The sequence below is a fragment of the Electrona antarctica genome, assembly GCF_951216825.1.
Source record: "Electrona antarctica genome assembly, chromosome: 17".
Taxonomy (NCBI): domain Eukaryota; kingdom Metazoa; phylum Chordata; class Actinopteri; order Myctophiformes; family Myctophidae; genus Electrona; species Electrona antarctica.
This window is the reverse complement of record NC_136798.1, coordinates 25,027,484-25,050,320: the sequence shown is the minus strand read 5'-3', so window position 1 is coordinate 25,050,320 and position 22,837 is coordinate 25,027,484. Positions and strand designations below refer to the sequence as shown.

At 41.2% G+C, this 22,837-nt stretch overlaps 2 protein-coding genes across 2 annotated transcripts in view; one reads left to right on the top strand and one right to left on the bottom strand.

Moving 5' to 3' along the window:
* Nucleotides 1-5,271: 5,271 nt before the first annotated feature.
* hnrnpub (heterogeneous nuclear ribonucleoprotein Ub) lies at nucleotides 5,272-19,087 on the bottom strand. Its single transcript, XM_079527079.1, has 14 exons — nucleotides 18,416-19,087; nucleotides 16,825-16,939; nucleotides 14,860-14,939; nucleotides 14,029-14,168; nucleotides 13,385-13,484; nucleotides 11,793-11,905; nucleotides 11,293-11,556; nucleotides 11,067-11,186; nucleotides 10,823-10,951; nucleotides 10,374-10,542; nucleotides 9,399-9,683; nucleotides 8,866-9,170; nucleotides 8,272-8,460; nucleotides 5,272-7,786 (listed from the first exon to the last, which is right to left on the bottom strand). Exons 1-14 carry the CDS (start codon nucleotides 18,903-18,905, stop codon nucleotides 7,733-7,735), a joined length of 2,553 nt encoding a protein of 850 aa, XP_079383205.1. The 5' UTR covers nucleotides 18,906-19,087; the 3' UTR covers nucleotides 5,272-7,732.
* A 2,041-nt stretch (nucleotides 19,088-21,128) lies between these two features.
* kif26bb (kinesin family member 26Bb) overlaps nucleotides 21,129-22,837 on the top strand; it is a gene marked incomplete at both ends in the record, with an annotated part of 32,127 nt that continues 30,418 nt past the window's right edge. The window contains one exon of the mRNA XM_079526343.1: nucleotides 21,129-21,266. Within this exon, the coding sequence (XP_079382469.1) occupies nucleotides 21,129-21,266 (138 nt within the window). The remainder of the gene's footprint in view (nucleotides 21,267-22,837) is intronic.

Genomic DNA, 22,837 nt, shown 5'->3' with positions numbered 1-22,837 from the left:
TCCCAAACTCTTCTCCCTTCTGGCCCCAAAACTGTGGAATGCACTTCCCGTTGCAATCAGAACTGCAGCATCACTCCCGATCTTCCGCCGTAGTCTGAAAACCCACCTTTTCAGACTCCATCATGGCCCATAGCACTTACCCTACCCCCCTTAGACAGCACTTCTTAGACTTATATAGCATTTGAAACAGACTTATAGCATGTCATGTAGACAGCACAATAAGTGCATTGTATGTAGTCATAGCACTTCATAGTATATATGTACAGCATAGTATAGCATATATGTGTAGTTTATATGTATAGTGTCATTATATAGATATGTTCTAGTTATAGTTTATATGTATAGTGCCATTATATAGATATGTTCTAGTCACGTTCTTAGCTTACGCACGTTTCGCGATAAATGCATTTTTACATATGTGATGTATTCCCATGCTTTTTGTTCTTGCCTATTGTAAGTCGCTCTGGATTAAGAGCGTCTGCTAAATGCCTAAATTGTAAATTGTTGTAAATTGTTCTGTCTATAGAAGTGTCTATTTGTACGTCTCTAAATGTTTTGATGATTTGAACATGGTGGACCCTATTGGAAACAAGTAATGCTTAATTGGGTCGTCCACTCACAGTTAACAGCCTTTGTATTGAGTTTGTGCTTGAAATGTACTGTAATTCTGCAAACTGTTAATAAATTCTTCAATCAATCAATCAAGCACGTGAATAAAGGGCATTCAGCAGTATCATAATGCAATGGTGCTCAAATTATTCAGGCTGTGACCCAACAAAATAATCATATTTGAACTAGGGACCCTCCAAAAAAAGAAAACTCATTTTTGCCATGGACATACAAATGATCGGACAATAATATTTCCTCCCGCTCACTCAGATCAGCCAACGCAGGGAAGCTGGAGGTACCTTCACTAAAAACGCCGGGACAACGCTCCACACGTCCCAAACTCTTCTCCCTTCTGGCTCCAAAACTATGGAATGCACTTCCCATCACAGTCAGAACTGCAGCCTCACTCCCAATCTTCTGCCGTAGTCTGAAAACCCACCTCTTCAGACTCCACCATGGCCCGTATCACTTGCCCTAGGCTAGCCCCTTAGATAGCACATTATGTAGACTTAGATAGTATTTTAAACAGACTTATAGCTTGTTACGTAGACAGCTCTAGAATTGCACTTTATGTAGTCATAGCAATTTATAGTACACATGTATAATATATTATATAGTATAGTATGTATAGTTTACATAGATACTCCACTGTTACGTTCTTAGTTTACGCATGATTCATGATAACTACTTTTTATATATGTGATGTATGCCATGCTTTTGTTATTGCTTAATGTAAGTCGCTCTGGATTAAGAGCGTCTGCTAAATGCCTAAATTGTATTTCCAGAAACACAAAGAGCTGTATAGCCTTAAATGACCTTAACAGGTCTGTAACTCTGAGAGTGCACACATTGAACCAAATGGACCCATCCATAAGGGTCCTTGAAAATAAAAAGTTAGAGAACCACTGTCCTAGTGGACTCCTAATGTGCCATACATAGTGTAGTAGTAAATCAGTGTCAAACATATTCAGAAGAAAACCTGGAGACTGATATTCAAAATAAGAACATTATAATGGTGTAAAACTGAAAATCTAACATTTGCCACGGATACGGACAAGTCTTGCCACAGACACATTTGTCAGTGTACGGACATATTGATGATCCCTGAGTGGGAACCTGACAAGCACTTAGAATTGTAGTGGCATTACATTTTGTTTGACTGTTCCACAGATAAATATTGTGAAAGTAGCAGATCTACAAGCTTGTAGATCAGCTATTTTAACATTTTTTGCCAATTTGGCCAGTTTTTATAGTGTAGGTTGTTACTTTTACTTTAGTTATTACTTTTGATGCGGTAATGGTCCAGACCCACAGGTTGAGAAGCACTGTCTAATCATGAATGTCAAAAACATTCTTTACTCTCCTTTTTATTCAAGCAGTGTGGTTATGTTTAACACAATTAACAGTAGTCAAAGATCTAAGAAATAACAACGCTACTGTATAGTTTTACTTATTTTAATAAGAGTTGAGACAAAATAAAAAAGCAAGGTTTAAACACAAATATCAAAACATTGTCATTATAGAAAGTTTTTGTTAAAAACTTCAAAAGCATTAAAATACTCTCAATGTGATATGTATTCAAATAGCTTGAAGTACCTGTATTGGTACATCAAAAACTGGACATGTGTAGCGGGTACTTGACTAATGAGGTGCGAAATATCGGCAGAGGAGGGGCTGATGTCCTAATGTTTGAAGTAGCAAACCAGGCCATAGCCCATCAAAGGTCCTTTACGCACCTTTGAACTGAATCAAAAGTCATAAGCCATTAGGAGATGTAAAAATGCCAACGACTTGTTTATTGTAAGTCTAGGGAGTTTACGTTACATATAAGATGTTTGAACAAAAGACAAAAACCAGTACTTGCTTAAAATTGTTCTGCCTTTTCAATTTAACTGTTTGATGACTACATGTACAATCTAACAATACTTAGCTAACAGCAGTGCTGGTTAAGCAGCCAAAACATTTAGCTTGCGATCATTACCACTTTTAAACCTCTCTTACAAATTAAACTAAGCAACAAAGCAAAAATATTTACAAGGTAATGTAAAAAAAAAACAAATTGATAAAACATACAACCCTGAACAACTCTCCTTACACCTGCCACACTGGCAAAATGTTTTCAGTTCTTGATTTTCAAACAATTTATAATAAATTTGTTTTAAAAGCATTCCATTTTAAAAAGTGGTAGGGACCATAAAATGTAAAAAAAAAAAAAATTGATACGCTGCGTATACACCCCATTTGAAAGGATATGGTGCCAGCTAAGGACCCCCATAAGAAGATCTTAGTTGATAGGTCAAGGTTAAGTAAACAAATGTACAACTGTCTATCTATACTGTAGGTGGGGAGAGAGAACCTCATTGGATTGCTGGTGAAATTAGTGAAATGAACCAGATTCAACCTGACTATCCCTATTTTGTGCATGTCACTGTAAACAATGACATTTTCAGAATATAGCAGACCTATAGAAATGATGCACATTTTGAAAATAGTGCTTAAGTGATTAAACTAAAAGGGGTTAAACAATCCTCCTTTTCCATGGGGGACACCCTGAAGACTGCACCCTGGGGGACACCCTGAAGACTGCACCCTGGGGGACACCCTGGGGGACACCCTGAAGACTGCACCCTGGGGGACACCCTGAAGACTGCACCCTGGGGGACACCCTGGGGGACACCCTGGGGGACACCCTGAAGACTGCACCCTGGGGGACACCCTGAAGACTGCACACAATCAAATAGATTTGATTTGTATTGGTCAATTTAGGAACACAATTTTTTGTCCGGGATTTCATCACTATAAAGGCGGGTGGCAATCCTATATAGTCCTAGTCAATCCGCATTAAGAGAGATCACAGATGAAGTACAGTAAGGCTGCATCCCATGACACCACCTGCTACTCCTTTATTTGTATTTTGTATACAAGTTAATTCTATACGAAATTGTAATGATAAGTAAATAATTTGCCTAATGACTTATGACACTTGTTGCATTGAGTGGTCATGTTTAAGACTGTTAGGCAGACTTGTAACCAGCTTTTTGTGTGTATTGGTATATTTGCAGTGGGATAAAGCTACATGGCCACATGCAGAGAAACATTGTGAGAAATGGTCAATCCACATCAGTCCTAGAATAGGTCTTTCTCTGTTTACATCAGGCTTAGAAGATAGACTAGGCCAAACATTGGTAATCAGGGCCACTATCAAAATAAAAGGCCTGTTTGCTATCATTGTAGGGGGGCTTGTCATTCACAGGCTTCCTACAGCTTAACTCAAGTCTGGAAGGAAAGTGGATTCCCACTAGAGTTATTCTATTAACAGGAAGCACGTGAATAAAGGGCATTCAGCAGTATCATAATGCAATGGTGCTCAAATTCTTCAGGCTGTGACCCAACAAAATAATCATATTTGAACTAGGGACCCTACAAAAAAAAACTCATTTTTGCCATGGACATAAAAATGATCGGACAATAATATTTCCTCCCGCTCACTCAGATCAGCCAACGCAGGGAAGCTGGAGGTACTTTCACTAAAAACGCCGGGACAATGCTCCACACGTCCCAAACTCTTCTCCCTTCTGGCTCCAAAACTATGGAATGCACTTCCCATCACAGTCAGAACTGCAGCCTCACTCCCAATCTTCCGCCGTAGTCTGAAAACCCACCTCTTCAGACTCCACCATGGCCCGTAGCACTTGCCCTAGCCTAGCCCCTTAGATAGCACATTATGTAGACTTAGATAGTATTTTAAACAGACTTATAGCTTGTTACGTAGACAGCTCTAGAATTGCACTTTATGTAGTCATAGCAATTTATAGTATACATGTATAATATATTATATAGTATAGTATGTATAGTTTACATAGATACTCCACTGTTACGTTCTTAGTTTACGCATGATTCATGATAACTACTTTTTATATATGTGATGTATGCCATGCTTTTGTTATTGCTTAATGTAAGTCGCTCTGGATTAAGAGCGTCTGCTAAATGCCTAAATTGTATTTCCAGAAACAGAAAGAGCTGTATAGCCTTAAATGACCTTAACAGGTCTGTAACTCTGAGAGTGCACACATTGAACCAAATGGACCCATCCATAAGGGTCCTTGAAAATAAAAAGTTAGAGAACCACTGTCCTAGTGGACTCCTAATGTGCCATACATAGTGTCGTAGTAAATCAGTGTCAAACATATTCAGAAGAAAACCTGGAGACTGATATTCAAAATAAGAACATTATAATGGTGTAAAACTGAAAATCTAACATTTGCCACGGATACGGACAAGTCTTGCCACAGACACATTTGTCAGTGTACGGACATATTGATGATCCCTGAGTGGGAACCTGACAAGCACTTAGAATTGTAGTGGCATTACATTTTGTTTGACTGTTCCACAGATAAATATTGTGAAAGTAGCAGATCTACAAGCTTGTAGATCAGCTATTTTAACATTTTTTGCCAATTTGGCCAGTTTTTATAGTGTAGGTTGTTACTTTTACTTTAGTTATTACTTTTGATGCGGTAATGGTCCAGACCCACAGGTTGAGAAGCACTGTCTAATCATGAATGTCAAAAACATTCTTTACTCTCCTTTTTATTCAAGCAGTGTGGTTATGTTTAACACAATTAACAGTAGTCAAAGATCTAAGAAATAACAACGCTACTGTATAGTTTTACTTATTTTAATAAGAGTTGAGACAAAATAAAAAAGCAAGGTTTAAACACAAATATCAAAACATTGTCATTATAGAAAGAGACAAGTCTGAAAAGTTTCAAGAATTTTGGGCAGTTGGTTTTAATAAAACACCTGATATTTGTCCTGCAACATAAATCAATAAAAAATATACTTGGTTTTCATGAGGACATACAACAATCTCTACTCTGCAAACCTGTAAAATGGATGTATCCATTACATTAAAATAGGAGCATAACCCCACCCCTGAAAATCTTAAAATATAGACAGCTCATGGCGTATACCAGTCGTTGGGGAGAACTAACACTTCATAAACACAACACAGCATTACCTGAAGTCAGTTAATGAAACATTCATGCATGGCTGAAATTTGTGGTTAACTATATACAGTATGTTCAATGAAATGTTAACACAGGCTGGTTACAAATAAAACAAAAGGACTTATAGTGCACCATTGCTTGCCTCACTGTCTCTCGTGGTCATAACTTCCGGTTGTACGTGACATCAACCTATTCTCTGCTACTGCAATAACCTCTACAAGGGAAATGTCATTAGACAATGTGTGCTGTTAAATGAGGAGCTGCCATTATTACAGAGGCCATGGTGTCACCATTACATAATCGGGAGTGCTTTGAAATAATAATATTGTATCAAGTTTGAAAATGGGCATCTTGCCTTCTTTCAGTCAGTACGAGGCATCTGGAGCTGTAAGTAAATCTGCCCCCCCCAATATGTTCCTTGGGTCTGAATATCCACATGGTTGTGTTCAGTTAAGTGATCAGATTTTCTTATTCATGTGAGAAAACCAACCAGACAAATATCAGATTTGCGCTGCCAGTCTAAACATAGCCTCAGTGTTGACAAAGCCCTTTGGTTTGCTGGTGCCAAATTAAGGTTGCCATGAACTCACCCAAGAAAAGAACCAGACTTGTAAACTCATGGGCCTAATGTGTGCTAAACTAGCTCCAGTCTACAGTATGAACATTTAAAGATTTTAATAACACAAAAACCCTAACATGATTAAATGGCATACAGTCTTGGACTCACCTCTTGCATTGTAAATTGCCAGTACCTCATTCAAGTAACAAAGCTTCCAAGCCAGATTCAGAAAGCAGCCACATATTAACCAACAAATACCTGACAAGTGTGGCCAGTGCCCCAATAGATACATAAATTAAGCATAATTTTAAATAAAATATATAAACGCAGTACTAGCATGGCTTTTGTTAAAAACTTCAAAAGCATTAAAATACTCTCAATGTGATATGTATTCAAATAGCTTGAAGTACCTGTATTGGTACATCAAAAACTGGACATGTGTAGCGGGTACTTGACTAATGAGGTGCGAAATATGGGCAGAGCAGGGACTGATGTCCTAATGTTTGAAGTAGCAAACCAGGCCATAGCCCATCAAAGGTCCTTTACGCACCTTTGAACTGAATCAAAAGTCATAAGCCATTAGGAGATGTAAAAATGCCAACGACTTGTTTATTTATTGTAAGTCTAGGGAGTTTAGGTTACATATAAGATGTTTGAACAAAAGACAAAAACCAGTACTTGCTTAAAATTGTTCTGCCTTTTCAATTTAACTGTTTGATGACTACATGTACAATCTAACAATACTTAGCTAACAGCAGTGCTGGTTAAGCAGCCAAAACATTTAGCTTGCGATCATTACCACTTTTAAACCTCTCTTACAAATTAAACTAAGCAACAAAGCAAAAATATTTACAAGGTAATGTAAAAAAAACAAATTGATAAAACATACAACCCTGAACAACTCTCCTTACACCTGCCACACTGGCAAAATGTTTTCAGTTCTTGATTTTCAAACAATTTATAATAAATTTGTTTTAAAAGCATTCCATTTTAAAAAGTGGTGGGGACCATAAAATGTAAAAAAAAAAAAAAAAAAAAAAAGGGGGAAAGGGACCTTTTATGCAGATGAACCCATTTTGTATACACAAAACACAAACTGTATGTATAAAAGCTTCAAAAACACCATCTATCCATTTCATCTCCTCTCTGATGTGGAATGTTGTTCCATGTTGCTTTAGCTGTTATTGTCAGTTGGTTGTCAGTTTTTTTATTTAACCACATAGGCCCTAATTATACTTAGTTGTATGCCGGAGTCACATGGCGAAAATAGCGGATCAACAAACTTGCAGTGCATTGCATCACATTGTGAGATTGCCCCAACAAATTGGATGATGTTGACTAGTGTTCAAGAAATGATATAAAAAAAAGAAAAAAAAAAGCAGGCTGTGGAGAGGGATGTTCCGTGGCGAGCGGTGGGTCTCAGTGCGGGCCACCAGTCCAATTACACAGTAAAATCCAGTGTTCATTTAACTCGTAGAAGAATGTACAAATATATCTGTACACTTGCAGAGTTAAATTATTCCTCAGGATTTTACAGTGTACAATACAAAGTCTCTCAGTAGTATCCCCCTGGCTGATACTGCTGGCTCCATGGCTTCTGGTTCCAGAACTGCAAGGGAAAAACCAAACCAAGTTTAGGGCTGCAACTCTTGATTATCTTCTTAGAGATGATTCTATTGATAACTATCTTTATCTTAATTTTTTCTTTATCTTTTTTAAATGTATAAAAACAAATTATAGGGAAAAAAATACATTGATTAACCGCTACAAATCTACAAGTAATTGTACCAATGATGAGTTACACGAGACTCCTGTCAATGTGGTAGGCGTCTTAACAACTTGGCCATCTGGTCGCCCATATACAGTAGATCCTTTTATAAAAGAGTTTTTAAACATTAACTAGGAGGTTTGAGCAATGATTTCCATCCGCCTATAAATGTGGCTTTGGTGCATTTACACTCATGTTAGACACAATGGGATAGTGATCCGATGGCACACTTGAGCAAAGTGTAAACATTGGTACTATTTGAACAATCGTTTCTAATTTTCAGCAAGGGAATGAACATGCATTATGTAACAAATTACTGTACTGACCCCTTGCTGCCAGCTCTGGTTGAAGGCTTGAGCCTTATCCATGCCAAAGTTGCCGTTCCTGTTTCCGTAATTGCCACCGCCGCCACCGCCGCCGCCACCGCCACCGCCGCTATTCCTGTTGTTGCCATAGTTGCTGTTCTTGTTGCCAAAGTTGCCACGGCTACCACCAGCACCTCCTCTCTGCTGGAACTACAAAAGGCATGGAATAAAAATCACAATAACTGATGTGGAACAGTCCTGCACCTCCCAAATTATAATGCACAATCTACAGATCTGAATCTATAGTATTGCATTGAGATCAGAATTTCATGTCAACAGTACAGTATAACAGTTTGTATTAGGAAGAAAGCCTGGACTTATCCACAGATCCTAATTCCAAGTACTGTGATGTCCGATAGTCAGAATCAGCTTTGTTTGCATTTGCTTACGACCTAAAAGCCTTGCCTAGGCCAGGTAACTACACAACGCAAATCTCTATCAAAGTGTTCTTGCCATTTAAGCAAAATACAATCACTCTGTTTTATCCCTCATTACAGTCAGAACACACCTCACAACAAAGTTGTGGGTCACTGAGTATCCACTATCCACACTCACCTGATTGTAGTTGCCTCTGTTACCACCGCCTCCCCTGCTCATTTGGCCGCCGCCGCCACCGCCACCCCCCCTGCTCATGTTCCCCCTGCTCATTGGACCACCTCGGTTCATGGATCCACCCCTGGCTCCACCTCTTGGGCCCATGTTACCCCTCATTGGTCCACCTCTCGGGGATCCTATCAGGCTGGGCATGAGGCTTCCGCCCCTGTTGAAGCTACCACGACTGGGAGGGAAGCCTCCTCTGAAGGCTGGAGGTGGCAGAAAGCCGCGGGGAGGACGGTTGAAGCCCCCACGAGGAACAGGAGCTGTGAACAGCAGCAGACCAGAGGGAACAGTGAACACGGGTTACATTCAAAGCCCATGTCAGAAGCTGGAATAGAGGGCCTAGAATGCATGCCCTACTATGGCTTATGCACAATCCCCACTTATCCACTATCATTTAAACCTTACATTTGCAAGGATGAATGCCAAGTAACAGTAAAATAATTGAGAAATAAAAAATAAATCAAATTGGAAAAAGAAAGAAAAACTACCTCCTCTGAAGTTGCCTCTGATCGGGAAGCCCCCGCGAACACCTCCCCTAGGTCCTGGTCCTCCACCACGGTTGAACGGGCCCTTGTTGCCACGACCTCCTCCACGAGGGCCGCCACCACCCCTCTTTGGGGGCATGCCCCCCTGGTTGGGCCTCTTCTCAGCAGGAAGGGCAGACTTGCTCTCCTCCTTATACTGCTCCAGAAGCTTGAGACCCTCATCCTTCTGCAGTTCCACATAGGTCACCTCGCTGAAGCTGTCTCCCACATCGGGCAAAGAGAAGAAACCTGGAGGGAAGAAAAAGAAAGAAACATGAAGAAATATTTTCTCTTATCCCGTTTCTCCCAATTTAGTTGTTAATTTCCAAGTCTTGTTGTACTTGACTCTGCTGACCCCTACTGGTTGGTTAGGGAGGGTTCAGGTGAGCATGTCCCATGGACCATATGCAGACCGCGGCCATCTTGTCATATAAGTTAATGGCAGGGTGCTAACAAGGTGCAATTCCCATAGACAGTCCATTCATCCAAACAGAAAAGTCCTATCCGATTGTATTAAACAACGTCAAAATCACTAACATTGCAGCTGTACGAAAAGCTTGAATTATCTGCAAAGTTTGTTTCATAAAAATCCACTGTAGACATGTTACGAGTTACTTTCTTTCCTTGAAGGCGATTTTTCTGTGTTGCAGTTTGGAAGTGCTCGTTAGATATCACTCAACTGCCCTGCGTACCACCGGTTTTGAAGTTGCACAAAACGGGTGCAGGACGGCAGCAGGACATTTCTTTACTGAAAACGAGTGCTTCTAAACTCTGATGACAAGTTGGCCGCGGTCTGCAAATGGCCAATTATGTGCTACACCACCAGTGACAGTCCACTTCTTTTCACAGTGAGCAGTTTTCCTTCCTCCTACCCCTGTGCCACCAGAACGCCAGAAAGATGACATTAAATATAGTTTAAATGAGACATTGATTCATTACCTTTCATTTTAAGCAGAGCATGCTCAGGCACCTCTTTGCCATCACTTTCCGCCTTCTTCTGGGCCCTCTGCTTATAGTCTTCATCCGAGGGACAGATCACCACAGCCTTACGCTGGAAGCCCGCAAACAGACACATCTTCCTTTTCTGGCCTGGGGCTGACAGGTTGGTCTGGGGAATGGAGAAATTTCACAATCCATCAAGGCACAGAAAAGGGAGAATACACCACCATTTGGAGATCTATCCTTTGAGATAGATTTCGATAGGAATAGCTTTTGGTTGATCTCTCAATTTCCATGTCACAATACTATGAATAATAAGTCATGTGGTCCATCAATAATTGTAATGTCTAACACATTAGATTGTGTAAAACTTTAAGCTAAATGAAAGAAAATCCCATTTCCCCCAAAAAATCTAAATCAGGGTAGACAGATTCAGAAGTGAGACTTACATGATCTAAGATGTAGTTTCTCTTCTTGCGAGCAGCGATCTCGATGAACTTGCCCAGGAAAAGTGGTGCACGCTGGGAGATGCCAGCTAGCTTTGCAGTGTCCTTTGACCGGCGTTTCAAGCTGTTAATCTGAACGAAATTAAAATGTTATTTCAAGCAGTTAATCTGAACGAAATTAAAATGTTATTACTCATTGAGAATGTGCCAATCCAGGCCATAACAGACAAAAATGGAACAAGCATACCATCATTTTCTCCACAATGGTGTCGCTGCCAAGGATGTAGTATTTCCCAGGGTTTTCCTGAATGTGATTCTTCACCCATGTGGTCTTCCCCGAGCCTGGCAGGCCCACCATTACTATCATCTACAAGACAGGACCGAGATATACATAGTATTCAGTGTGAATGTCGTTTTATCCTGAATATAAAGGCACATGTCATTCCTACTACAACAAGCTTTTCTGTGTTTACCTCGCAATCAGCCTTGGTCTCAGGTCCCTTGGGTCCACGGATCCTCTCGTCAACAGGAATCTGCTGCATGAAGGTGTAGCCCTCGGGCAGGGGGAAGTACGGCGTCTCCATCTGGCCGAAGTTGAACTCCACTGCACAGTTGTGGCAGGTGATGTGGGGGTAGAGGGCCTGGCCAGCCAGGGAGTCCTTGGGGATTTCGAACGCCACAGCAGGCTCTGTGCCGTTCTTAGAGAAAGACATCGCCACATTGTCGCCCTCAAAGTCCTGTGGGATGGCATGTGAAAATGTTAGGTTGGTCATGTATTAGTACTTTGACAGCAACATTTAAATAGAAATTTCACAAGGGATGACAAAAGCTGTTGCCAGCCAAAGACAATCAATTCCATTCCCCTTTGAATGCAAGGTTGAGGGTTGAAGTCTTCTGCAAATATATTTAAGTTTATAGAATTTTAGCTGCATCCACACACTTCACACCCAATGGAATGAAAGGCATCGCTTACAATGAGGCAGCAGATGACATCGTTCTCATCGTAAGTCTCTCCATAGTCCTCTGTCACACAGTTGGACGTTTTCTTGCCCTGCCCAAAGTAGCCATACGAGTGCTCCTCTTCACCTATGGAGGTTAAGCACAAATTACATTTTATTAAACATAAACCACATGCATTTTATTTTAAAGTGTGTATTTATATAGATTTTGCAAAGTTTCACCAGGAGGGTAAGGTGGTGTTTGAACAGTGATTGTGATGGATGAGAAGACTACTAGTAACAGTGTATTATTAATTGCAGTCATGTCATGTTGTCTACCAACCACCAGATGGCCTTCCAGAGTCATTTTAGGGCAAACTTTAAGGTGTAACCACTCCAAGATAAAGTCTTCAAACCAACTACAGTTTCAGTTCCTCCAGCATTTTACAATGTGGTTTGCTTATTTTAAAGCATGCAGTGCAGCTTAAAGTGCATACATGACACCGACAGCTGCGTGTATATAATGTCTGAACCTTGGTATTCCATCATTGTAAAACTTTGGCTGCAGACGGCGTTTATAAAAGAAGCTGACTGCATATGGTTGATTGGGGCAATAGGCGACGCGGGCAGTAGACCAAAATTCAGTTTTTATTTAAATGCACTAGTGAGCTTTTGAGACTTAAATCTTGCTTTCTGCAACACTTCAATTATCTTATTGATACAGGTTAAAGGTATATTTGACGGCAAAACTGAGATTAATTAAATCTTTAGGGCACTGTCAGGTCTTGTTGCTACAAGGGTTTCTATTACAACATGGTACCAAAGTAACACTTATGCTAAAGACATGTCAGTGGATGGAGTCACCTGGACCAGCTCATGAGCAAATATTTATGAAACATCGAGACCTTTGTCATAATCGGTTCAGGAATATAAAAGCAGACAACACATTGTGTTGCTTTTCGATGTGTACACTGTAAGAGGTATCTAAAGAGCACAAACTAGTTTCCGAACGTGCTGAAGTATCGAGAGACTGTTTGGCAACCAAATCTCACGATACCTCAGACAGAAACGATACCTGCCACACTTTAGATGCCTCAATAAAATGATGTACTTTGCACATCGAAAAGGAAGTTATTGGAGAACATGCGATAGGTCTTTTATATTCTTGAACAGATTATATGACAAAGGTCTCAATGTTTCATAAATGTCACACTTCCGGTGCGGGATTTGCCACCGAGCGTCATGGCGCAGCCCAGTCACGTGACCATGACTTTTCCTTCTGTAAACCGGTTTACGGGCCCACAATTCTTGCCATTATCTCTGAATCTACGGCACTGTCCGTGGGTTTTGATCAGAACGACAATGTTCCGTCCTAATTTCTGACTTCATCATGCATCTCATTTAGAATATTAACACTTGTAAAGCGTGATCAGACTTATTAGCCAGAGGTAGTAATGGAACATTTCACCTCCCGGTTTTGAGGGGAAATGGAAGGTGGGGCTTTTCAGAGTAAAATCTGCCTCATCTGCTTGGCACTCTAGCGCCTTTATTCTGAAAAAATCTCCTGCAACAAAAACACTGGTTCTATGGTGAAGCCAACAATAGAGGACATGGATGTGATACTGACCGAGGAGCAGACTGCCAGTAGCCAGGGACCAGCCCACCTGGACATCATGGATCTCCATGTTCTTATGGGAGATGTGCTTGATTGGGATCTTTTCTGTAATCTGTTGATATCGGTGTTAAAACAGGCACCGTCAATTCTGCTGGATCATCACGGTCACAGACAGTGAGAATCTCATACAACAGGCACAGTGGTAATTTCATCTAATTATGTCATGAGTTTAAATACGGGCTATGAAAACAGTAAACCTCAATTGCAAATTAATAAGATCTAGGCATCAGCAAAAATGAAATATCAAGGTAGCGAAAAGTGATTTATCCTATCCTTTATGCAAACCATACTTTCACAGACAAAAATCAATTTGAAGAAATAAATAATGCTGACAATGTAAATAATGTATTATAGACCTTTTTTACAGCAAGACATTTTTATGTGCAATTGGTTAAATGCGGTTTACTATAATAACACATTTCAGACACATTTCATTAGTTACTTTGTTTCAGTATGAACAACTCTGCAGTTAACTCCATGTTGGCCCACAGAAATAAATGAAACGCACCCATTTAATTGGCTTCAGCTGTGTTTAAATTAATATAAAATAAATTGCATGTTAAGATGTCCACTGCATATGAATAGTGAGGCTGTACCTTCATCTCGAAGCAGACCTTTCCCTGGGTCACCCCATATGAGGCCTTGCCTCCAGACCAGAGGTACGCAAAGCTCTCCATGGTAAGAGACGAAGCGCTGTAGCGGTCTCGGGACACCTTGAAGTGCAGGTCGCAGTTGTCTAGTGCACACACACACACACACACACAAATTATACGGGCATTCCACATGTATCTTAGAGAGCGAGAATAAATACAAAGAGACTAAACCAGGGCTGGGCAGAATGCCTATTTTTACAATTCTAATCAAGAGCCTAAATATAATAATTGTTGTAACTGTACTAAATCAAATAAATACAGTATAGAGGGTATGCGCATGCTTAAAGTGAATGGCACATCGAGTGGCAAAGCAACATGCAAAGTGAGTTTAACATTGTTTAATGCAATCAGATAGGTCTTTTCTGTTTGGATGCATGGGTTGTCAAGGCCTGAAAGTAGTTTTTGCCACTCAGTAGGCATTCCTGCATAACTTCCGGGTTTGATGATGATGTCACGTGCATACCCTCTATTGTAAAAATGCTGTAAAAGGTATGTAGGCCACTTTCCCATCAGCCAGTTATTAGGATAACTTATGGAAGGAACAGCTTTCCTTCCATAGCTTTACGCAGGCAAAATGCATAAACTCAACTCATTGCCTGCGTTATTAAATAACACTTAAGGCTAAAAGCTGAGAGGTTTGAAGCCGAATTCAGAGCTCACCAAGAAACCACTTTAAATCATCAAAAATTGATTTGTTTTTTAAAACTTATAACTTCATTAAATAAAACATTGTAATTACATTTACATGGCTAGAGTTATATTCAAAGGACTCACAGGTATCCAGGCAGACTTTTGTGTCGTCAAATTCCTCATCCTCTTCCTCAAGTGGCGGTACAGGGGACTTGAAGGATGCCCTGAAAACAAGAGATCAAAACCAGTCAGACAATTTGGAGGTCAGAGGGTTATGGCACTAGCATGGAGCCCGTGTAGATGACTTGGTACCACCTGCGGAAAACGATGACTGAAAGAAAAGGGGGGTGGGGAAATGCTGTAGGAAAAACTAAAAAAAAATTAAAAAAAAAACTAGAGCCTCCAAGTATTATTTGTATAGTCAACACTGGCAGACAGCACTTACCTTGCATTATCCAGCGAAATCTAAAACTCAAAGAGAGACATGGAGAAAACACCTACACCACCCTACAGGGTAGGAGGCCACAAATTGGTGACTGAAAAGTTTCTGATCAGTGTTATGGGAATCAGACTCCTGTTGAGTCAGTCAGTCTTACGTAGTACTAGGAGTGATTTAGATCTTTATGTGTTGAATTCTCACTGAAAGGTCATGACCAATTTCAAAGGCCCCATGAAACAGAAGCACAACCACCAAGTTTAATGCTTAAAGGGACACAACTGGCCATGAAATGAAGGGATTCCTATGCAATCGAGTAAACCATGTTGAGCTCAAATTGGATGCTGCAGCTGCAGTCACTTACCAACTCTGCAGTGGTCAAATATGTAATGACAAAATTCTCTGTGAAGAGATAATTTACTTACTATAGGTGAAAACCATGTAAAGACATTAATGTTAAGACTATAATAATACAGATGGATAAATGATGAAATACAGTCTGTGATAGACTATGGAAGGTGTCAGAATCCTTTTCCATCATGTGTTGCAGACTAAACCGTCTGAGTGTTTGGTCATGTGTCCTCAGACAGCCCTGAGCTGCAGCGGGGAGATTTATGACAACCTGGGAGAGGGGCCATGTTCTGTCATACTGAGAAGGAGCATATGGCCCCACTGAAAAGTTTGAGGCCTATGACTACAAAGATAAAAAGGAAACAAATCTAGCCTAACGTGAACAGTGGTTTAACGAATTTGTGAAAGAAAAATAGCAAAATGCTAACAGGAATAATGTTGGAGTTTCAAAATCAAACTAATTTACTGTGGGGCCCCCCACAAAAAAAAAAAAGAGACCTCTGGGGTTGTAGTAGAATGTGTCTTCTTCCTACGGATCCCTCCACGCACTGAGTCAAGAGCAAACAGACAAAACAAAACATTGACCAACTAGCTAGCTACACACACACACACCACACAGACGCATGTCACCTGTGCAGAGAAAAGAACCTAAAACACGTTTATACATTTAAAAAATGCACACATCATCATACATGAGACAGAAACAGCATTGACATCATACATCTAGTACAAACAAATAAAAATAAACTAACTACAGTGCGAGGTCAAACAATGCACGGTCGACAGCGAGTTCTTCCTGGGACGCTCCAGAACACTTTGGTGATATTTTGCTAGACACTTGTGTGCTACTCTGGCTGCAGTGGATCTTTCCTCCCCGCCTCTGTGCTTCCACCTCCCCCCTCCCTCCAAAGTTCACATCTGCTACTTTCCTTCTGGGCTCACTTTGAGCAGCCTTGGTCACACCTGGAGCACACAATGGCTTTCCAAAACAATAGGTGGCATGAGGAACAGATGTAAGAAGAATGTACTAAATTAAATAGGCTTCTTTTACAGAATGCAGTCCGTTACAGACACAGAGTGAGTGGGCACTGCAAAGAGGTAAAAATGGTAAGGTTCTTTAAAGAAGTTAGGGATGACCCTCAGAAACAGGTGTAGAAATAAATCATTAATAAAAAAAATGGTATGGTTATTCTTGAAAATGAGGGTCTGTTTTTTTAACTAGTTAAGTTGCATTGGCACTTAAAGCCAATACAGTTGCAACAAAGCTATGATGACGCTTCAGGGATACTGAAGGCCATTTTCTTGCTCTGTCCCATCCTTACCAGCTGTATTTGTTCTCTTCAATAAATTCAAAGTAGCCCCTTCCATGTTCTTCCCGGCGCCTCTTAACACCCTTCTTATTCTTCTGCTCAGCATTCGTGCCTTTGTCCGCATCCCCTTTGGAAATAAAACAAAGATATAGATTGAGGCGCTCCTTTTTTGGAGAGAGAGAAAGAGAGGTCGGACTGGCAGTGGGAGTCTGTCCCACAAAGCCCGTTCCATTAGTTACAGTGCGTCGACCATTAGTATAACTGTTTTTAATATTATATCACTTAAGAGGTAACACCTCATAGTTACAATGGATAATAAGACATTCAAAGTCCATCATCATGATAACAATTTTAATGACCAGGGTAGTAGTTACAATGTAAGCTGGTCCAGCTGAATAATATGACAACAGTGTTTACTGGGATGGGGAAACAATCACTGCAAAATAAAGACAGGGAACAACCCTGAAATAAACACTAGGGTGTTACAATTTAACAGTTAAATAGAGAACTTTCAATGAGACTTGAGATGTGGGTTGTTTTCTAGGGGAAAATAAATATTTTCCTTTGGACAAATGCATCATGCAAGGAAGATGGAAACGCTGACCTAATTTGACCCTTCCCCCCAACCAACCCCAGTTTGACTGTGACCGACATTTGCTAACGACGGGTACCCATGTTTTCCCCACAATCATTATTCTCATTCTGCAATCTGCCTTTACTTTGGTAAACAATCTGAACTTTGGCTACATACAGACCAAGAACGGACTACCAAGACAAACATCAGCATCTCCCTCGCCTCGTCGTCTCAACATCTTATATCTAGATGTAGCGGAGTATAGCTAGCGGCTAGCCACCTAGCTAGCCTGCTAGCTAGAGGCTAGCCACCTAGCTAGCCTGCTAGCTAGAGGCTAGCCGTCTAGCTAACTCTGCACCGCAGACACAAAGGAAATGTAGCTTGCCAGCTAAAACCAAACCCTTCTGGCGTTAGCTAGCAAGCAAACAAGCTAAAAACAACAAATAAAAGCGCTATGCTAGTTAGCCCCCCAATTGCGTTACCTGGATGCCATTATTTAATAGTTAACTATTCTATAGATTACACATTAGGGCAAACGAACTATCAATACTATTCTAGATGCCCGTCGCCATGGTTGGGCCTATACATCAATTCATCCGCACGAGCGATTCCTTCGCTCAATAAGGCATTTGAAATTAATTTTAAGAAAGAAAACACGTTTTTGGTCGAACCACACGGTCAAGCGGATGAGCATAATGTAGACATTAAGGCCTATACAATACATACTCCGTGTCGCTCGCGCCTCAAAAGGAACAGATCTACAAACCAACAATACGGCTCAGTGCGACGCGTTGTTGACTTGTATATCTGATTTTTAATGGCCAGCGACACCCCTTGCGCGGATTAGCATTAGCTAGCCTATCTAGGAGGTCACACTAGCTGGCTCAAACATGGACGCTGCTCCATTGTAAAGAAATGACTTCCATCATTCCCCACCCGGCCTCCTCCTACTCCTAGCAGCGGCCAAAAAACACACCCGAAACCGGGACACGAACCCATCCCGCAGCACAGCCAGCTTTGTCGACTCACCCTCCTCTGCAGCCTGGTCCTCACCGTCACCGTCAATTTTCTCCATGTCGTCTTCGTCCTCCTTCAGTATGGGATCCATCTCCTCCTCATCATCGTCGTCCTCCTCCTCTCCCTCGCCCATCTCCGCGTCCTGCTGCTGCGCGGCGCCGCCAGCAGCATCACCGCCGCCTCCATTCTCCCCTTCTGCCTCCTCCACCAGCTCAGACTCGTCCTCCTCCTCGTTGGCCTCCATGCTCTCTTCAATCGGGCCTTCGTCTTCTTCCCCGTCTTCGTCCTCTTCCTCCGCCATCATGCCCTCGTGGTCGGCGGCGTCCCCCTCGTCCCCTGCGGCCTGGTCTACAGGAGAGTCCCCGGCCAGGGCCTCCTGGTCCAGCGCGGCCTGCAGGCGGTCCATGAGATCGGCCTTCAGCCCCTTGTCGGACAACTGGCGCTTCTTCAGCTCGTCCTTTAGCTCGTTCACTTTCAGCTTCTTCACGTTGATGGAACTCATGATGTCGAATTTTTTTCTTGTTGTTGCACGCAATAAGTAGGATATATATTGTAATTTAAAAAAGATTGAGCCACAAATAAGACAATAAATAAATACGACGGCGGCTGGTGTGAGGCTGAGCGGATGTAATTCAAACTGCGCCAAATGTCACCGACGACGCTGAACCCTTTTCTACCGGCAGAAGGAGAGCGAGCCGCATGAACCGTGTGGGGGAGGAGGAACAAGGCGGTGCTTAGTTACCGTAATGATTCGGAGGCTAGCGCAGGGACTAACTGGCGCTTCTGGGGATTCTTTAGCAGCTCGTTCACTTTCCGCTTCTTCACGTTGATGGAACTCATGATGTCGAATGTTTTTTTTATTTTTTATAAATTGAATATATATTGTAAATGCCACAAATAAATACGATGGCGGCTTGTGTGGGCGGATGTAATTTCAAACTGTGCTGAGCCCCTTTCCTTGCATGCATGAACCGTGTGGGGGAGGAGGAACAAGGGGGTGCTTTGCTTACTGCTTACCGTAATGATTCGGAGGCTAGCGCAGGGACGTTTGGAATGCCACGCGCTCTTCTATCTGATTACCACAATACTTTATATCATCATGGCATGCCCTATATTGTTTTTAATTCTCAAACAGATTGAACAAAGATCACATAACATAACACCATTCTCTACGTAAATCACTCTGTTTATTAAACAAAACAGGAATCTACCAATCATCTACCAATTTGTAAAATTTATATAAGGTTAATTGGACCCTTAGCCTGTAAAGTGTAGTCTAAACTAAACATAACATAAATGCATGAAACCAAATATTTGGTCCCATGCATTTATGTTGTGTTTTTTAGCCTATAGAATAGTATGCAGAAATAAAGCTCTTAAAGCTATATGTAGCGAGTAGCGACCAGAGTTTGCGCGTCATACTGGTAGGCCTACGTTTCGTTTCTGGCCAGACCATGCATGCAATCAAAATCTCCACGTCCGATCGAGTGAAATGAAATGAAATGATTACTATATTTACCCAGGGTATCTGGGCTAAGCTCAAGAACTTGTTTCCAGCCAGGCCCTGCTCATAGAACACATTTCATCGTAGTGGTTCAATGCCTTGTTCAAGGGCACTTCAGCGGTGGTAATTTTAACGTGTCGGACCGCTGATTCGAACTGGCGACCTTCCGGTATCAAGACCGCTCCGCTATCCGTTCGGCCACCGCTGCCACTATAGTATACTGTAGTGTAGCATTTAGGTCTCATAGAGTTATCGGTAGGTCTGCGTCTCCCTAAAATCTATCTTACAAAATTCATCCACAATTAATTTGCCTAATAAACAATTCAAATTCAATTAAATAGCCTATACCCACCTACATTTGGGACACATAATCATATTAGAAGAAAATGCGAAAGAAATGTATTTCTACTTTCGCTTTTAATCGCAGTTTACTGCCACCCTGTGGATAAATGATATGCACAGTTTAATTAAATCACTGAAGTAGCCTAGACTTGAGCGCTCCACATGGCGTTCCCTCCCTCCCTCCTTTCCAATGTGCCCCACTATCATTACGCGCGCTCATTCTGACCGCGGCTGGTCTCGGTGACAGTGACACACTTCTCGTTGTCTGTCTGTTACTACCTGTGGGTAGTGGATTATGTGCTTTAGGCGAGGCAGACTTTAACTAAATTTAATAAAAGCAGAGTCGCAGACCTAGTTATTGTATTCCCTACTACATTAAACAGATACACTACCATGGATTCTCTAACTCGGAATGGGGACAAATATTCTACCACCGAGAGAGAAAAATATTGGGTAAGTCACACATTTACATTTTATTATTAGCTCAACAATAAAGTTAAACTCATGGATTATAAAAACATATTGTTGATTGTTGATTTATTAGAAAGAATTAACATTTGGGTGTGGTTTAACAGTTGTTCACGTCAGTTTCTTATTTCCCACTGTCATATACCACTGGCTTCCTTCTTTATAGAATATCGTTTGCATATTCCTCAGAGCGCAGTAGTGCCACATTATTGCAAACCCGGGCTTTGTTTCGAGGAAGGTCCCTCAGAGCGCCCCTCTCCTGATGGTGCCGGGTCCAACGGCGACTCACACCGGACCCTGTGCCGGATAAATAGTGTCCCATCTTCTAAGATTCCCAAGGTCCAATGGGCTGAATCTGTGGATGACCAGCTCAGTAATATGGACACCGCACCTGTCACGTGTGGACCCGACATGTCGGAGAGTAAAGGGGTTTGGTGGTCTGACTCTGACAGAAAAGTTCCGTGCTGTGAGAGATGCTCTGCGACTCTGGTTGCGCTGAAGAAGCAAGCACTCAGCCTGGCCATTCACCATCACTTCTCCTCCTCTAAGGTAAGGATTGGCTTGCTAATGTGCTGGCTCAAGTATTGACATGACAGCGCAAAAAGAAAACGTTGCAGCAAAATAGGTTGCTGCTCATTTAGGCAAAAAAAGAAAGAGGAAAAACTCAGACTTAAAAAACAAACAAAAACAAACATTGACCTATTTGTTCGCCAAAGGGTGGGGTGAATAATAACACAATGGTAATTGCCAAAACGTTTTGAATACACGAGGCCTTCAATTTCAAACCAAATATTGTATAGGATATGGATGTTTGTTGAAAATGTGTATTTTGATGCTCACGTGAAGGGGGGCCTCTATAGGCTCTATATTTCCCAGCATCCTTCATCTGTCACAGAATCATCCATCAAATCAGCGAAGTAAACCACTGCCATTCCTGTGTGAGTGGTTTCAAATGGGCATGAATATTTCATTAAGGCATCCCTAGTGTGTCTGTCCTCTCCACAGGGCCAGAGAGAGAGAGACAATATTTATTTTTGTCCCATTGAGGGGGATATAGCCAGGCTACATATACAAATGTTTTTTAGAGAGTGACCTCAAGCCACTAACACAGTATATGACATGAGAACTGAGAAGAGGGTATACTGTATCTTATAACCACAGATGTGGGCTATATACCCATTTGCCAGAAATCTGATAAGCCCTGCTTGCTACTTGCTGGTATTGATCTGGCCATTGTTTCTCAAAAGCATGCAGTAGCTCTGTAATCACATCTATGAATTTACAGGATTAAGATGATAGACTATATAGCCTAGGCCTGGCACATTTGATTAGTTTTATATACAAAAAATATAGGTTAGACTACATTGCCTGAAATGTGTAATTTTATTTAATATTTAAAAAAGTATAATAGATCTTCTGGTTAAATTGTTTTGTCATTCACATATTCAAATGGACACATATCCATTCAAATGTAACATGATTTATTTTATTTCTTATTTTTTCTATTTTAATTCCTTGAACTGGAAGGCAAGATACCTAACTTATCTTTTGGGGATTTATGGTTTGTCATAATATAGTGGATGTAAGAGGGTAAAGTGGGCGATGAAACAAATGCCACATGAGTATGTTTTTGTTCACTCACTGGAGAATGTCCTCCAAATATAATATTGTTTAGAGGGGGATAAGGGATTATGGTCAGTGACAGCCGGCATAGGTTTACATACAGGAAAAAGTGCTCCCTCTAGGGGGAACGTGGATGATTGAGCACACCGGCATAGACTGCTTGCACAATGGATTTAAGGATGATGGAACTTGGAAGGAGGGGAGGGAATCTGGATAGATAGAAATGGGAGGTATGAATTGGATGCATGGATGAACAGGGACATGTGAGATTAGAGGGATGCATGGATGGAGAGAAAATGGAAAATATAGAAAAGGGTTTGACGAGAATAAGGGATGGAGGTGTGGAGAAGATGGAGGAATTGATAGAAAACAGGGAATTAACCGCTTTCAACACATGGCATGTGAAGATGTAATTATAATGTTTTTTCCCTGAAAATAGCAGATCTATAACAGAGAGTGAGTGAGTGAGTGAGTGAGTGAGTGAGTGAGTGAGTGAG

Bases quoted from the DNA above. Each gene is read 5' to 3' on its own strand.
- hnrnpub (XM_079527079.1), bottom strand. From the start codon at position 18,905: ATGAGTTCCATCAACGTGAAGAAGCTGAAAGTGAACGAGCTAAAGGAC. The intron at 14,169-14,859 runs GTGAGTCCTTTG...TGTGTGCACTAG, and splicing joins AAAAGTCTGCCTGGATACCT to ACAACTGCGACCTGCACTTC. The intron at 10,543-10,822 runs GTAAGTCTCACT...TCCATTCCCCAG, and splicing joins GAAACTACATCTTAGATCAT to ACCAACCTGTCAGCCCCAGG.